The sequence below is a fragment of the Natator depressus genome, chromosome 5, assembly GCF_965152275.1.
Source record: "Natator depressus isolate rNatDep1 chromosome 5, rNatDep2.hap1, whole genome shotgun sequence".
In the NCBI taxonomy this organism is placed as follows: Eukaryota; Metazoa; Chordata; order Testudines; family Cheloniidae; genus Natator; species Natator depressus.
This window is the reverse complement of record NC_134238.1, coordinates 111077294-111095080: the sequence shown is the minus strand read 5'-3', so window position 1 is coordinate 111095080 and position 17787 is coordinate 111077294. Positions and strand designations below refer to the sequence as shown.

Here is a 17787-nt window from a genome sequence, read left to right as displayed (position 1 = left end):
TTTAATCTACTTAAGAGCCATTTGGTGTTATCCATCATCTATGACTTTAGGTCTTCCTGTGGGAAAGCCAACCACAGGTGGACAAAAGGAAGGAAAACACCACCAATACATCCCCACTTAAGCTCCCCCTTTTCATTCCACTAGCAGGCAGGAGGAAATGATTTCTGTGATGAAAGCTGGGGAAACTGATGACACGATGGCTTCTGCACAGAACACAAAATCTTTCCAAACAGTGCACCTGAGTGTCTGCATCACTTCTAGGGCTTTGTCAGATCTCCCTTCCGGTCCCTATCAGCGTGGTTCCATTACAGTCACCCTGTCAGGGCTGCCCCAAGCTGGAACAATGGCTGCTGGGGGTGTGAAACTTCAATAAGAGCGACCAAAAGCATGGTCTCGTTCATACCCTGGGTTTGCAGTTTTGCTCATTTGCTTTCAGTACCCTGCAACATCTTCCCCTGGGATTTCACCTGGGTGTGGAATACAGATGCCCAACACCCCTGGAAAGTCATGGGAGAATAGGGAGCAGAGCCCATTACAACCTGGGGGCTGCGGTAAGTCTGCTTTCTCTGCTTTGCAGGGTGTCTTTCAAAAATTTAAAGCTAAAAATCTCAAATTTCTTATAAAAGTGCAGGAAGACTTGGGAGACTCAAACCAAATTAATATGCACAAAAATGTTTTCATGCTTTCTTCATGTGACTTTTCTTTTTTAATTTCAGTGAAAATAGTTTTCTTCTTGAATTAAAACAGATTTCCCTGCCATGATGGAAACTCCAGAACAACAGTCTGTGGTAGGGCTTGAGATCCAGAAAATGAAACATGTCCACAGGAAGTGAAGAGAATTAAACAAACGAGGAGAATTTCCCTGCCCAAGGGAAGGCCAATATTAAAAGAGAAGGAACCAGCAAAAATGGTGAACACTGAATTTCATTTAAAAAAATACATTTGAATTCTTTCATTCTAGGATACACTTGGTAAAAAATACATAATGTGACTTCTCTGCATAACCTCCTTCTGACCACATTGTAAATCATAGTCATCCACGTGGGTACCTCTCTAGCATGTGTTACTATACTAATTGCTCATCCTGTTTTATGAATTCTTCTCAATTTTTTACTCCTGTCAGCTACTTGGAGTGATCGACAGGACATGATTTTCACACCTTTCAGCTTCATCTATTCCTCAGCTCCACTGTGTATATTAAGACCTGGAAATTACAATGAGTTAAGGGGTCATTTTCTCAGAGCACTCTCTCTCTTATGGTTTCACAGAAGGAAGATGCTGATGGTTTGTGCTGTCTAGATTTTAAATGAGCCTTCTAAACGGAGGAAATCGTTAAAGTAGAGATTTGCCAAAGTTTTTGGGAGGCCTAACCCGTTCCTCCCACATTTAATTCTTCAATGCCTGGTGAACTTTAAATATTCCTAAACTATTTCTGTCTCTCAAATGAAGGAGGTAATGAATGGCAAGTGCACTGTCTGACCAATTGGAGGTCTTTTCTGTACCACTGTGGAATTGTGGCTGACCTTCTTCAATTAGAGAACTTAAAATATGACAAAATGCCTGTATGTCAGGGGTGGTCACTTTCACACACACACAAAAAGAAAGAAAGAAAGAAAGAAAGAAAGAAAGAAAGAAAGAAAGAAAGAAAGAAAGAAAGAAAGAAAGAAAGAAAGAATAAGGAAATGTGGTAAAAGAACTAGAAAACAGCAAGAAAAACAGAAAGAAAAATTCTGAATCCTTCAAGAAGGAAAATCTTGTAAACAGAAAATGATCAAAGAAACATTCTCCAACCAAATACTTAAATTCAGAGACAAAAAGGAAAGACACAGCAGTCTACGTAGGACCCTCAACGAACTCCAGGCTCAAGGTTCCACACAAAGCAAAGGAGCGTATAGACATCATCATGACCACCAGGTTTTTGCTGCACGTTTGGCTCATACTGCTCTTCTCCACTGAAATCTTATCTCTGCTCTGTACCATGCTTCACTTCCAGCAGAACAAAGTGAACAAAGAGAGCTTAGAGCTTCTGCAGAAAAGGAGCGGAAATTTCCCCTCACAATGCATAAATGAAAGGGCAGCTTTCAAGCCCACCCAGGATATTGTCCAACTTTCAGTGGCCCAGAAGGAGAATGCCAAGGTGGCAATTCAAGAGATCCTCCAAGAGATCTTCAACATCTTTAGCAAAAACCTCACCCAAAGTGCCTGGGATGCCACTTCCATAGTCAAGTTCCAAAATGGCCTTTACCAGCAAATTCAGCGGCTGGAGGCATGTTTGAGAGCACAGATGGAGAAGGAATTAACCAACCTGGAAAGTCACAACCTCCAGATCACCAGTCGGAGTGTGAAACAATACTTTCAGGGGATAGATGCTTTCCTGAAAGAAAAGCAATACAGCCTGTGTGCCTGGGAGATCATTCGCGTGGAAATACCCAGATGTTTTGTACTAGTTGACAAACTCACTCGAAGGCTGAGTAACTAAGGTACAGTACAAAACCTTTCCCTGGAGTAAATGAATTCACATTAAGGTAATTTATACAGCTGAACAGAGATAACGGATATTTTATAACTCTGCTTATATAGGGCCTGATCCTTCTTCTACAGGGTCAATGGCCAAATCGCAACTGATTTCCTTGGCAGCAGCTTCAGGCTCTTCCTGTCCTGTACTGGAAATGGATTTGCAATTACATGGATTTATTTTTCTGTAAAAAGGAAAGGGGTACTTGTGGCACCTTAGAGACTAACCAATTTAGTTGAGCATAAGCTTTCGTGGCACCTTAGTCTCTAAGGTGCCACAAGTACTCGTTTTCTTTTTGCAAATACAGACTAACACGGCTGTTACTCTGAAACCTGTCATTATTTTTCTGTGTTTCTACTGTCATTTAGGTTTGCGATTCTTCATAATCTCTCACATATCAGGTGATGTTATGTATTGCATAATTGGCAGACCATGCAACAAAGTACGTATATTTGGAATCCTTAGCCACCTCACCAGTACTTTGGTCATCAAATAATGATAACCCCAAAGTACTCTGACTTCTATACATGTAGTATGTTTCTATTATGAGCATGGTTGCTATTTATTAATCTGTCCTCATCCTATACCACAGCTTGAGAAGTTTCCTAGAGACATTTATAAAAAATATGAACATGGGACTCTCTGACCAGGAAGAAAGGACCAACAGTTTCCCAGGATGAACGTGAAGAGATACCAATTCTTTCATAAAAGACAAGCAGTTCAGCCTCTCTGCTACCAGGAGAATCCATGCGGAATTATGGGGTTTTCAAATGTCGGACAAACTCACAAAGAAGTTTAGAAATTTAAATGTCAACATTTTTAGAAGTACTAACCGAAATCAAGGAATAATTTTTACATGATTTAAAATCTGATGCAGTGGAATTTTAAAAGGTGTTGTTACTATATCTTCTGAAAATATTTTCAGATCCGTTTACGATATTTGTAACAGGGCATTTATGTCAATCTATTATTTATTTATTGTTCTTATTTATGTATTTATCATAGATATTTGTTACTTACCAATAAATAATTATTTTATATAAAATGGCAACCTATACCAGTAATGATTTGAATAAAATGCCGATTGAACCAAAAAGAAAGAAAAGGAGAATAAAAAAACCCCTGTAATTGTTCAGCCTGAAAACCCCAATTCCAGAGAGTACTTATGCATGTGACTAACTTAAAGTAGGTGAGCCATCCCGCTCATGTTAGTGCTTCCAGTTGGGAACATGCTTCAATACATTGATGAACCAGTGTCCCAATTTGCACTAATACCATTTTAAAAATAATCCTTACAGAATGATAATTAGCCTTTCCATTCAAACAGACCACACACCACACCTGAATTCTCCCACCTTTTACCATTCTACTTTGTACCAGGTTACTTGTCCCCCCAAAAACTTGTCAATTTGGATGTTTGGTGTAGTAGACAGTTGTGTTGGAAGAGGCTAGATTGGTGCCCTTTCCCCCACTAAGCAAGAGTGCATGCACCCCTTAACACACACCAATTACATGTGAACAATGAGAGCAGGAATGGGGCATTCTGTATTAGAATGATCAAAGTTTCTCTTTGTCACCTCTAAAATGCATTTTCCCATTGGGTGGAATGCATCAGTCAGTTACTGCCCACGAAAACTATGGAATTCTTCTGAATTCTTCTTGCTGTCTGGTCACCCTAGCTGGGATATCAGCTGGGAAGTCTCTGAAGCTTGGCTTGGGCTTCCTCAGCGAGGGGAAGTATGCAACCCGTGCCTGGTTGGTGTGGTGCTCTGTCACCCTCTACTAGCACCTCAACCATTTAGAGATTGAGGAGTCTGCTGCAACCCTGGCTTAAGATGCATGATCATATGTTCACACAGTCAAGGCTCATACACTAAGGTTCAAATGTCCAAGGTTCAATCCTGCCTGCTGACAACTTCAGCCTGTCGGCGTTACAAGTGAGGGCTCATCCAACATGTCAACTGGGTAGTCTTTGAAACTCAGAATGTGCTTTAACATGTCCTCTCCCAGAAATATACCCAGAGGTGTTTACCTCTTCCAGGGGCCATGTAGTACGTGTAGATTACAATACGGAGACACTTTGCACAGGATTCTAACACACTATTGCTCTTTAATTAATCACTCGGAAATACAGAAAATGGAACAAAAATTGTAAACCCTATCCGCAATTCCCTGCCTCGGTTTCCTCAACACACCAGGCCATTCTATGAGCCTGTATCAGAATCACTTGGGGTCATCCAACATCCTTCTGTTGCAATGCATCACTTATATGCACAAAAACAGAGCATTCTCCTCCAGCTCACATAACCTGGCTTTGGCCAGTTCATCCTCTTCCTTCCTCTTGCCCAAATGTCCTGTGGGTCTTCCCCCTGTGATTTCTTTTAGAACCTTTTGGTTTTGTCATCTGCTCTTTGTTGACCTTCGGTAACTTTCCACTCCTAACCCCCATTCTCCTTAACACCAACTTCGCCAAACTGGTTTCCCAACTGGTTTCCCGTTGTCCTCAGCCTAGTGAGTACCTTCTGGAGGTCCTGTCCAACCGGATGGATACACATAGAAAGAGGTTTCCTATGATGAGGAAATTTCATGACAACAACTTCATAATATCACTTTAAAATTAACAAGTCTTACAGAGACTCTCCCCCCTCCCCCCGGCCTCCGCCTGACACACACACACACACACAAACAAATCAAGCCCTATGAATCAGGCTTGTGTACACCCAAGTCAGCAATTCTATCCCACAGTTTTCTGACCAGCTGGTGCCACCCCTCCACACCCTCCAAATCAGGCGTGCGTGCTCCTTGCCACCAACAACCAGTTTGGTGTACAGAATGGATTAAACTTTCAGTTATAACATCAACAATGCCTAAAAATTACCTAAACCCAACATTTAAAATTATAGTAATAAACCTGCCGGTGGCATCAGATCTAGTGAGGATCCTCCTCTCTACCAAGTTTGGTGTAGGTGGGTAGTAGTTCTGAAGAGCTATCAGTCAACAGTAGCGCTGCCAACCACATAATTCAGCCACAGCATGAACATTTGAGACTGATTAAACCTTTATGAAAAATGTTTGGCCCTTTGTAAACATTTTCTGAAATATTTGTACGTGTGAGTTTTTGTTGGAAAAGAATATCTCTGTAGACAGAAAGTATAAGAAACACTCATATAAATACATATTTTAAAGAGACTTTTTCCAGAAAAGTTCCTGTAGCCATCTGGAAAGCAGTTTTGAATTTGAAGGCAACCATCCCAGGAACAGACACAATAGCATTGACTCAGGTGAACCATCACACAGAACAAGCAGCAAATTATGAACAGCAAAGGGAAAAGATGTGGTGACAAGGTCCTGAGCAATCAGAGTGGAATGTGTATAAATCATTTGTCAAATCATTTAAAATAAATATATTGGCAAATTCTGAATTTCTTTGCAGATTATTTGCAAATAGGAAAATGGGCTAAACTAATCTCTTATTTCATATTAAAATTAAGATGGCTGACACAGAAAAAAATAATTCCAATAAAATTTCCTGCTATTTTCACTGAAATTTAAATGGACAGGATTTCATTAAATTCTAGGCAATATTTCAACCAGCTCAGTCTCCATCTAACCTTTCCCAGAAAACAGGCTCATTACTGATGAAAATATGCTGAAAGACTATGTGTCTTTCCTCCCATAGCTTTCTTAATTTAACAGGAAAAGCTTAAATTCAGATTATTTAATTTCTCTCCTTCACATAACTATTATCTCCTGAAGCTTCAACTTGCCAGGAAATGCACACGCAGAACTCCCAGTGGAGTAAATGCAAAATTGGGGTGCAGCGCCTCTGGTAAGATTGGGTCTCTTATATGGTATACTTATGTACAATAAACTGCATTCTTTAAAGTGACATTTCCGAATCGTTTAGGCAAAACTCTAGATTATGATTTTAAAAAGTGCTCGAGGTGATGGGAGAGGGAGATGTAAAAGAAGTGACAGGAACAGAAATATGTTCATATTTTCTTCTTTTCCTTCTTTAAAATTAATATGAAAACATTCCTTTTCCATTTTTGGGTTGAAAACCATTCCCCTTCACTGATGGAAACTCCAACATGACAGCCTAGTACTATGGTATGAAAAACAGAAAGTGAAACTTGCTACAGAAAGAAGGCTGCAAACTTCACTCATCAGACCACTTGAATTTCAACGTCCAAGCTCAGTGAAATGCACATTGAAAAAAGAATAAAGCTTGAATGGTGAAAAGGGAAACACATCTGAAAGTGACATTCATTTATGTCAGTCACTCTAGCATATTTATTACCAGCCACACAATCTTTTTGGACAACTCCCTTCCATGTCACTACACTACATCACTGGGAACTACTCAGAAGTGCCCGAGAAGACAGCATGTTCACACCCTTCAACTGTACCTGTTCCTTGGGCTTTTCACAACTGGTTTCAGGTTCTTAAGTAAACCTCACAGTTTCTCAGTGCTCTCTGTCCATCCTCTGGTATTGGCCTACACACATGGTTTTTCTTCTCTCATATTTCAAATGGCCAGGAAATTGCAAGAGATTAATAGAGACTTCTCTGGCCCCAATCTCCCACAGGAATTCTTTCCAGGCTTATCAAATATTAAGAGGTCCCTATAGTATTACTCCCTCTCAAAGGATGGAAGGAAGGAATGAGACAGCCAGAGCATAGCACGCTTTTCTGATTTTGAGTGCCACACCAGAAAGGGAAAGTTTTCCACCTGCTGGCAAAGTGAAGGAACAGCAGCTTTACACATCACTTCACTGCTGTTATTTGCAGAGTCTAGCAAAAAGAAGCTCTGCAGTAGTTCCCCCCATCTGCCAAAATTCATTGTTATCACTTAAAAGCATGGATAGTCTTGCTGATGTGACAGACATTCAGACCTGCCTAGCAGTGCTAACTACAGGAACTTGGGAGCAGACAGACAGGTCCCTACTCTAACCTGTAACTGGATGACACTGTTCATCATCATATTCTTCTTACTCTTTACATTTTCGTTATCTAAGAGGGCAGGGGGGACCGAAGGAAAGAAATGTTGGGGTTCAGTAATATTAAAGTAGTTACCAACTGTGATTTGGTTCTTCTAACGACTTGTTCGCTTCCACTAACTAAAAAGAAGGAAACCAAAAGTAAAAACCTCAAGCAGAAAAAACCCTGAAAAGTAGAAAGTGATGAAAGAAAAATCTTTTCCGACAGAATGCTTAAATTCAGAGACGGGTCGAAAACACAAAAATTTACAGAAGACCTTGAACAGACATCAGTTGCTCAAGTTCTACACAAACACAGGGAATCTAAGACAACATCATGATCAGCAGGAGTTTGCTGCAATGTTGCCTCGTGCTGCTCTTCTCCAGGGAAATCTCATGTCTGGACTGTAACAGGCTGCATGTTCTACAAAACAGAATGAACAGCGAGAGTTTAGAGCGTCTGGAGAAAATGGGTGGCAACTTTCCCTTCCAATGTCTAAATGAAAGGACTGCTTTCAAGCCCAGAGATATCTTCAAGCTCCAACTGTCCCACCAAGAGAATGCCAAGGTAGCCATTCAGCAGGTCCTCCAAGAGCTCTTCCATATCTTTAACAACAATCTCACCCAAGCTGCCTGGAATGGGACTTCCATAAAGGAATTCCAAAATGGACTTCACCAGCAGATTGAGAAGCTGGAGACGTGTTTGAGTGCTGAGATGGAAAAGGAGGTAACCTACCCAGGAAATGAGAACCTCCTGCTCACCAGCCTCAAACTGAAGAGATACTTCCAGACAATAGAGGATTTCCTGAAAGAAAAGCAATACAGCCGGTGTGCCTGGGAGATCATCCGTGTGGAAATATCCAGATGTTTCCTCATGCTCGACAAACTCACCAAGAGACTTGAAAATGAAGGTACCATCTTTTCTTTTTTCCTAGAAAAACTCAAATAATATTATTTGAATAAAACAGCTGGTGAAAGATGGCTGATAGGGTTATGACTCCTAATACATCGGGCCCAATCTTTCTCCCACAGTAATTTTATGCATACAGCTATTTCAAACGCGTGCTCAAATCTTTTCAGAGTAGCATATAATTTAGTGCTTCTCTACCACACACAATATTCTATATGAAAAATAGACAAATATATCATAACTGCTAACTAAAGACAAAATATCGTTAAGTTATAACTAACTATGCGAAATAGATCTTTGACCAGTAAGTGTCTAAGTTGGAGAAAAGAACAGTGAGATGCCCCCTTTCAACAACTGCCTCGTTAGACAACATTCCAGTTAGGACACCAGAAAATGGGGGGTCTATGTTCACACACTTCTATCCCATCAACTCATTTTGCACGTAGGGACGGCCGAGGGTTCTTATTCTGCTTTTCTTTCTTTTGTTTACCGCTAAATTCAACAGCTTTAGTAACAACAAATTGTGACAAGATGACAAGTGCACTAAGGCTCAGGATTTAGGATTTGACATCTGGTTAGAAAAAAGATGGCCTCTATTTGGCATTTGAATCTCTCCAATGTTTGAACCATTCCCCTTTTTCATTCCAGCACGTGATGCTTCCAGTTAGGATGCTATGAAAACAGCTGAATGAAACTGCACCTCCACTGGAGTCCTTCCTCTCTAAATTAATTCTCGAATCAGCAGCTTTCGAGATTCCTAATAGTCCATCTTGAATTAAGCAAACTGCCAAACTTCAACTGCACTATTTATAGCCTCCTTGCCGTTACCAAGACTGATTTATTCACATGAGAAAATGTAAAACAGAAGATTTTGCTGAAAATATTGCAGAAGACAGCGTAGTATTTGAACCGAAGGAGAAAAACCTTACTATTTCTTAATCATTGATATTACGCGTTTGCTCCGAATTTGCCTTGGGCTGCTTTTAAAAATGAAATCTTACCTCTTTACTGTAACAGCCGGTCTGGTATGACATGGTGTACCGGCTCTTGCCGTTATATTGGACCGGACCGGACCGCCTTACTTTCACCTCTGCCTACATCTCATGCAAAATACCCTCACAAGCTGCCTGGAACGACAGTCGCATGGAAAGATCCTGACATGGACTCATAAGCAAGGGAAACTTCTGGAGGTGTATTTTGTGGCAAGGATAACAAAGAAAGAAGAATATCCCAGTTTCTAGGTCACTTATAATTAGGCACTCTGAAATTTTAAACTAGTGCAAATATATATTCTTTTCCTGCACTGTGAAAAGATCATTTTACTGGATTTGTAAAAGTGTTTTTATAGTTGATCCATTTATATTTATTCACAATATTAATGTATTGCTTTTATTTATTTTGTCAGAGGTTTTATAATATTTATAAATAAATATTTATTTCTACAAAATAGCAACCTACAGCAGTAGTGATTTGTACTAATTAGATTTTTTAAAAAAACAGAGACCCAATAAAAATCTTCTCTTGTTTTCCCTTAAGACTCCAGTTCAGCAAAGGACTTTTAAACATTTGCCTAACTTTAAGTACACGAGCTTTCCTTTGTCATAAGTCGTTAAACTTGACAACATGCTCAAGTACATTGTGAACATAAACCCTGATTCAGCAGTGACTCCATAGGAAAAATAGCTTGGGTAATTAGTTTGACCATTCCAACAGACCACACACCACACACCACAACCTCAACTCCGCAGCTTTTCTGTTTCTGCCCATTACCAGATTATTTTCACGCACAACATTTGTAGTTGCAGATGTTTGGAGCAGGAGTTCATTGTGATGAAATGAAAGGCAGGATGGAGACACAGGCATTCTAAGGGGAAGACTTCAGGCTGTCGTGGTACAAAGTTGCTTGTCCCCTTCCTCCCCAATGAGATGTGTGCGAACTGTCAGGTTTCCATGTGCGCAGACTCCGTATCTCCCCCAACACCACCATCAGGAAGGGTTATGTGGGTTCCATTTTCCCCCTCCACCAGTCAGGTTTGGGTACACTTGGCTCACAAACACCATCAAGCTTGTACATACCCAACCCCTCCTGTGAATCAGGCTTGTAAGCATCTGCTGCTGCTTCCCTTTGCTCTCCCCCGGGTGCTCCCAAAACAAGCATGTGTGCTTAGGGACTGCATGTTGCACCAACAACCACCAGCTGAAGGAGCACAGTGCATCAAAAGTTCAGTTGAGCTGTGAATGACTAAAAATTACCCTAAACCCAATAGTTAAAAATTACCTGAAAGCAAAAAACAAAAACAAAAACCATCCATTGGACCAAATCTTGTAAGGATCTCTTTGCCAAGTTTGGGTATGTAGATAGTATTTTTGAAGAGCTATTACTCAGTCCCATCATTGTCTAGCATTAATTTAAGCCACACTCTAAATCTGGAGATTTCTTATTTAAAAGTTTTTAAAGAAGTCAAACAACCACTACATTAAATGTTCAAATAGTAAAAAAACAAAGTGTGTGTGAATTTTTACACTGATTGGGGAAAAACTGCCTTTGGGAAAAAAACCAGGAAGGTATGTCCCATTTTAAATCCCTTTTCTAACACAGTCCAAACTATGGTGTCTCTAGTAGGAGACTAAATTCTTCACAGTCAACAGATGGCAGCATTGCAGAAGCTTTTGCCCTCTGTTCTCTTTAGCTGAGGGGTTCTCAAACATTTCATTATGTGGGCCTCATCTTACAAAAATTGATCCTTTCCCCTCCCATTCAGGATCAGGTAACATTTGTGTGGCAGGTACACCAAACGCTTACAAAGAAAGGTAGTACTAGAAACGCATTTATATAATTTTAGCGGTCTTTAAAGGAACGTGGGATCTGCCATTTCTCTGAAGAAGATCACCCAGTACTCCATGTACTGCCACTGATTCAGGAAACTCAGTCTGGGACCTGCTGGTTTAGAGGCATGTACAAGGAGTTAACTCTTAAAACAAATGCCTCTCCTTTCTTATGGTGCAGTTTTTTCCAAGAGCTGTAGCCATCAGCTGTCCAAGTTCTTTCCTGCCCAAATATTTCTCTTTTCATTCACTCCTTCATGTAGTTGGAGCCAAAGGTTATATTGACACAACACAATCATCTGAGAATAATGAGAGCAAAATTAGACTGCATGAAAAAGTCACCACCCCCATAATGTATACCCCCCTCTCTGGTGGAACATGGCCGTAATATAGCACCTGGAGCCATTCAAACTTTTCAGACTCTAACTGCTTTGTTGCCCATGGAGTGCAGTGGGGAACCTCCTAACATTCATCCCATCATATTGTTTATAAGCTGTGCTATGTGGAAAAAATCCATTCATCTATTGAAGAAGCCATTTGATGACATGTATCATCTAAGATTTCAGGCCTTCCTGTGGGAAAGCCAACCACAGGGGGATAAAAAGGGAGAAACATGCTAATAATACATCCCCACTTCAGCTCACTTTTATCCTTCCGCTGGCAGGCAGGAGGGGATACTCGCAGGTTTGTCGCCAGCCTTCATCATACAAGCAGAGGAGCCTGTGGCTTCTACAGAGAACACAAGGTCTTTTCACACAGAGCTACTGAGTTTCTGCATCAGTTGTTGGGCCCACTCAGAGCCCCGTTCCGGTCCCTGTCAGCGAAGTTCCATTACAGCCATGAAACCAGGGCTTCCTTCAGACTGCAGTTGCCTCAGACACTCTCTGTAGGTGTCCTTTTTGTGCAGCTGACATGGAGAGATGCACCCACCAGACCTGTAGTAGCACTGCCCCAGCTCAATGCGCGTCTGCTCATTCCAGGCCCCACACATGGATCATAACTGTATGGAGAACACCCCAAGAGGGAACTGCGTGCAAATGCGTCTGACTCCACTGCACCTCATCTCACCCCACACACACTTCCATGTGGCACAGGGAAGAGGCATAAGCAGAGGGCTCTACCCCTGCATAGATCCTCTGCAGCAGCCTCTGAGGCCCTTGTAACCAACTTTTCTCAAATAATAGACTGGTTCTTTGCCTACTTGCTGCAGGGAAGATGGAAGTAGGGGTGCTGGGGTTGAGCAGCGTCACGTAATATTAGCAAGTGAATGCATGGTCTCCATCCTATACAGGGTTTACAGTTTTGTTCACTGGCTTTCATCAGCCACACAACAACAAGTATTCCAGTGCCCCTAAATTGTTGTCACCATACAGATTTACTGAAAAAGATGATTTGGCTCCCCCGCCCCACATTACCCTGCGATTACTTTGTTACCTTATCCTCTCCTAGTATTCATACTACGGTATTTATTTCCCTCTCTCCTCAACATCTTCTCTGGACTTCACCCTCGTGTGGGATAAACATCCCCAACACCCATGGAAAGTAATGCGAGATTGGGGAGCGTAGTGCATGGCAATCTGGGGGCTCTGGTAAGTCTGCTTTCTCTGCACTATGCAGAATCTTTCATGTAGCTGATGCAAGACTCTGATATTTCTTATCAAAGTGCAGGAAGCCTTGGGAGACTCTAACCAAATTAATAAGCACAGAAATGTTTTCATGGTTTCTTCATGTGATTCTTCCTTTCTAATTTCAGTGAAAATAGTTTTCTTTTTGGATGAAAACACATTTTCCTGCCACGACGGCAAAATCCAGCACAACAGTCTGTGCTAGGGGAAGAGAACCAGAAAAGGAAATGTGACCACAGGAAACAAAGAGGCTAAAACAAAGCAGAAGAATTTCCCTGCCCACGCCAAGGAGAAAACAAAAAAGTTAAGAGAAGGAACTAGTCAAAACAGTGAACACTGATTTTGCTTTTTAAAAACTTCTTTGAATGACTACAACCCAGGGATATGCCTCTTAAAAATACAAATCAGGACTTCTCTTCACAACCTGCTTCTGGCCACACTGGAAATCACAATCATTCATGTGGGTACCTCTCTAGTATGTGTAACTAATTGCTCATCCTGTTTTATGAATTACACTCCATTTTTCACCACTGTCAGCTACTCAGAGTGATCAATAGGACAGCATGTTCACACCGTCTAACTGCATCGATTGCTCAGCTTCAGTATATACATTGAGATCTGGAAGTAAACAAAAAATGAAAAAAGGTTCCATTCTCTCAGAGCTCACTCTCTATCTCCTGTGTTTTCCTAGAAGGAAGATACCGATATTTTCTGGTGTCTACATATTAAGTGTGCTTTTCAGGTTGCATGACTGAAGTTGAAATTTACCATTATTTTTGGGAGGCCTAACATAGGTGCTGCCATACCCCCTGGCTTGAAGTGGTTTCCTTCATATTCACAGTTTACAGTTTGGTTCAATGGCTCTCAACAGCCCCACTACACAAACTATTCCAGCTCCCCTGAGGCCAACCCTTTCCTCCCACTTCCTCCAGGCCTCAAAACTTTAAATATACCTAAACTAGTTTTGTCTGTCAAATGCAGGAAGTGATGAATGGGAAGTGTAGGGTTTGATGAATTGGCGGTCTTCTCTCTACCACTTCTGAAGTGTCCAGTTTTGGGCCCCACACTACAAGAAGGATGTGGATAAATTGGAGAGAGTCCAGTGAAGGGCAACAAAAATGATTAGGGGTCTGGAACACATGACTTATGAGGAGAGGCTGAGGGAACTGGGATTGTTTAGTCTGCAGAAGAGAAGAATGAGGGGGGATTTGATAGCTGCTTTCAACTACCTGAGAGGTGGTTCCAGAGAGGATGGTTCTAGACTATTCTCAGTGGTAGAAGAGGACAGGACAAGGAGTAATGGTCTCAAGTTGCAGTGGGGGAGGTTTAGGTTGGATATTAGGAAAAACTTTTTCACTAGGAGGGTGGTGAAACACTGGAATGCGTTACCTAGGGAGGTGGTAGAATCTCCTTCCTTGGAAGTTTTTAAGGTCAGGCTTGACAAAGCCCTGGCTGGGATGATTTGATTGGGGATTGGTCCTGCTTTGAGCAGGGGGTTGGACTAGATGACCTCCTGAGGTCCCTTCCAACCCTGATATTCTATGATTCTATGATTCTATGTGGATGATCTTATTAAATTAGATCTTTAAATTAATGCATCATGAAAAGCCTCTATGTATGTGGATCCAGCATAAGTGAAAGGGGCTTGGTCACTTCCACAACAATACAAAAAGGAGGAAGTGTGGTAAAAGAATCTAGAAAGCAGTGAATTATACAGAAAGTGGAGGGTGTGGAGGGTTCCATTGCATCCGATGAAGTGAGCTCTAGAGAGTCTCTCTCTCACTGGAGAGTCCAACAGATTCTTTTGTTGCTGCCTAGGCCAGCATCCTTTGTTCCTGTGAGGCTGGGCTGGCTTTCTCCCGTACATGCCCTGATGAGGCGTGAACTGCCTCTCTGCTCTTGGAGAGTTTTTGCTTTGGCTTATTTTAAGCCATGAAGACACATTTTCAGCCTCACAACTCTAGACATGGAATTAGAACCTATAACATTACTATAACACTGCAGTAACAACAATTACTATCACATCACTATGACCACAATGCTCAGTGCATCTTGAGTCTTCCAAAGACACCCGACACAACAAACTTTGCAATAGACACCACACAATCATATTATAAGGTTGAACACGGAGGTGTAGGCTGTTCCCACGAGGTATAGAATGTCTCACCATGAAACTGTTCCATTTCTTCTGGGAGGATTAGATCTTCAGTAGCTGGACACATCTTTATGAAACTTCTGGCCAGAGGAGGTGCTGGCCCTGCCCTTGCGGCCCTGCAAGTCAGTATGTACACCTTTCCTCTGGGTGTCTTCTTAGGGAAAGGACCCAGAATATCCACAGCTACATGCTGAAACAGAACCTCAATTTTGGGGTGTGGCTGAAGAGGGGCCTTGACCTGGTCACATTGCACCTGGGAGCCATACAAACTCTTCTTCAAAGTCTAACTTCTTCACTACCCCTATCGTGCAGAGGAGAACTGCCTGACAATCATTCTATCACATTGTTTTGAAGCTGTGCTGCGTGGAAGAAGCTTTTAATCTACTTAAGAGCCATTTAGTGTTATCCATCATCTATGACTTTAGGTCTTCCTGTGGGAAAGCTAACCACAGGTGGATGAAAGGGAGAAAAACACCACCAATACATCCCAACTTAAGCTCCCCCTTATCATTCCACTAGCAGGTAGGAGGAAATTATTTCTGTAATGAAAGCTGGGGAAACTGATGACACGATGGCTTCTGCACAGAACACAAAATCTTTCCAAACAGAGCTCCTGAGTGTCTGCATCACTTCTAGGGCTTTGTCAGACCTCCCTTCCAGTCCCTATCAGCATGGTTCCATTACAGTCACCCTGTCAGGGCTGCCCCAGGCTGAAGCAATGGCTGCTGGGGGTGTGAAACTTCAATAAGAGCGACCAAAAGCATGGTCTCATTCATATCCTGGGTTTGCAGTTTTGCTCATTTGCTTTCAGTACCTTGCAACATCTTCCCCTGGGATTTCACCCGGGTGTGGAATACAAATGCCCAACACCCCTGGAAAGTCATGGAAGAATGGGGAGCAAAGACCATTAAAACCTGGGGGCTGCGGTAAGTCTGCTTTCTCTGCTTTGCAGGGTGTCTTTCAAAAATTTAAAGCTAAAAATCTCAAATTTCTTATAAAAGTGCAGGAAGACTTGGGAGACTCTAACCTAATTAATATGCACAAAAATGTTTTCATGCTTTCTTCATGTGATTTTTCTTTTTTAATTTCAGTGAAAATATTTTTCTTCTTGAATTAAAACAGATTTCCCTGCCATGATGGAGACTCCAGAATAACAGTGCTAGGGCTTGAGATCCAGAAAATGAAACGTGTCCACAGGAAGTGAACAGAATTAAACAAACGAGAAGAATTTCCCTGCCCAAGCCCAAGGGAAGGCCAATATTAAAAGAGAAGGAACCAGCAAAAATGGTGAACACTGAATTTTAGTTTTTAAAAAAATATTTGAATACTTTCATTCCAGGACACACTTGGTAAAAAACACATAATGTGACTTCTCTGCATAACCTCCTTCTGACCACATTGTAAATCATAGTCATCCACGTGGGTACCTCTCTAGCCTGCGTTACTATACTAATTGCTCATCCTGTTTTATGAATTCTTCTCAATTTTTTACTCCTGTCAGCTACTTGGACAGGACATGATTTTCACACCTTTCAGCTTCATCTATTCCTGAGCTCCACTGTGTATATTAAGACCTGAAAATAACAATGAGTTAAGGTGTCATTTTCTCAGAGCACTCTCTCTCTTATTGTTTCACAGAAGGAAGATGCCAATACTTTGTGCTGTCTAGATTTTAAATGTGCCTTCAAAACAGAGGAAATCATTAAAGTTGAGATTTGCCATATATTTTTGGGAGACCTAACCCTTTCCGCCGACATTTACTTCTTCAATGCCTAGCGAACTTTAAATATTCGTAAACAATTTCTGTCTCTCAAATGAAGGAGGTAATGAATGGCAAGTCCACTGTCTGACCAATTGGAGGTCTTTTCTGTACCACTGTGGAATTGTGGCTGACCTTCTTCAATTACAGAAATTAAAATATGACAAAATGCCTGTATGTCAGGGGTGGTCACTTTCATGCACACACAAAAGAAAGAAAGAAAGAAAGAAAGAAAGAAAGAAAGAAAGAAAGAAAGAAAGAAAGAAAGAAAGGAAATGTGGTAAAAGAACTAGAAAACAGCAAGAAAAACAGAAAGAACAATTCTGAGACACAATTCTTAAATTCAGAGACAAAAAGGAAAGACACAGCAGTCTACGTAGGACCCTCAACGAACTCCAGGCTCAAGGTTCCACACAAAGCAAAGGAGCGTATAGACATCATCATGACCACCAGGTTTTTGCTGCACATTTGCCTCATACTGCTCTTCTCCACTGAAATCTCATCTCGGCTCTGTACCATGCTTCACTTCCAGCAGAACAAAGTGAACAAAGAGAGCTTAGAGCTTCTGCAGAAAAGGAGCGGAAATTTCCCCTCACAATGCATAAATGAAAGGGCAGCTTTCAAGCCCACCCAGGATATTGTCCAACTTTCAGTGGCCCAGAAGGAGAATGCCAAGGTGGTAATTCAAGAGATCCTCCAGGAGATCTTCAACATCTTTAGCAAAAACCTCACCCAAAATGCCTGGGATGCCACTTCCATAGTCAAGTTCCAAAATGGCCTTTACCAGCAAATTCAGCGGCTGGAGGCATGTTTGAGAGCACAGATGGAGAAGGAATTAACCAACCCGGAAAGTCAGGACCTCCAGATCACCAGTCGGAGTGTGAAACAATACTTTCAGGGGATAGATGCTTTCCTGAAAGAAAAGGATTACAGCCTGTGTGCCTGGGAGATCATTCGCATGGAAATACCCAGATGTTTTGTGCTGGTTGACAAACTCACTCGACGGCTGAGTAACTAA

General features: G+C 41.5%; 3 protein-coding genes across 3 annotated transcripts; all 3 read left to right on the top strand.

Annotated features, from left to right (window-relative positions):
- Positions 1-1042: 1042 nt before the first annotated feature.
- Positions 1043-2479, top strand: LOC141988281 (interferon beta-like). Its single transcript, XM_074954116.1, has one exon. It carries the CDS (start codon positions 1904-1906, stop codon positions 2477-2479), a length of 576 nt encoding a protein of 191 aa, XP_074810217.1. The 5' UTR covers positions 1043-1903.
- A 5352-nt stretch (positions 2480-7831) lies between these two features.
- LOC141987972 (interferon beta-like) lies at positions 7832-8443 on the top strand. The gene has a single exon (XM_074953800.1). The coding sequence runs from the start codon at positions 7832-7834 to the stop codon at positions 8441-8443; it is 612 nt and encodes a 203-aa protein (XP_074809901.1).
- An 8768-nt stretch (positions 8444-17211) lies between these two features.
- On the top strand, positions 17212-17787 carry LOC141988280 (interferon epsilon-like). The gene has a single exon (XM_074954115.1). It carries the CDS (start codon positions 17212-17214, stop codon positions 17785-17787), a length of 576 nt encoding a protein of 191 aa, XP_074810216.1.

Bases quoted from the DNA above. Each gene is read 5' to 3' on its own strand.
- LOC141988281 (XM_074954116.1), top strand. From the start codon at position 1,904: ATGACCACCAGGTTTTTGCTGCACGTTTGGCTCATACTGCTCTTCTCC.
- LOC141987972 (XM_074953800.1), top strand. From the start codon at position 7,832: ATGATCAGCAGGAGTTTGCTGCAATGTTGCCTCGTGCTGCTCTTCTCC.
- LOC141988280 (XM_074954115.1), top strand. From the start codon at position 17,212: ATGACCACCAGGTTTTTGCTGCACATTTGCCTCATACTGCTCTTCTCC.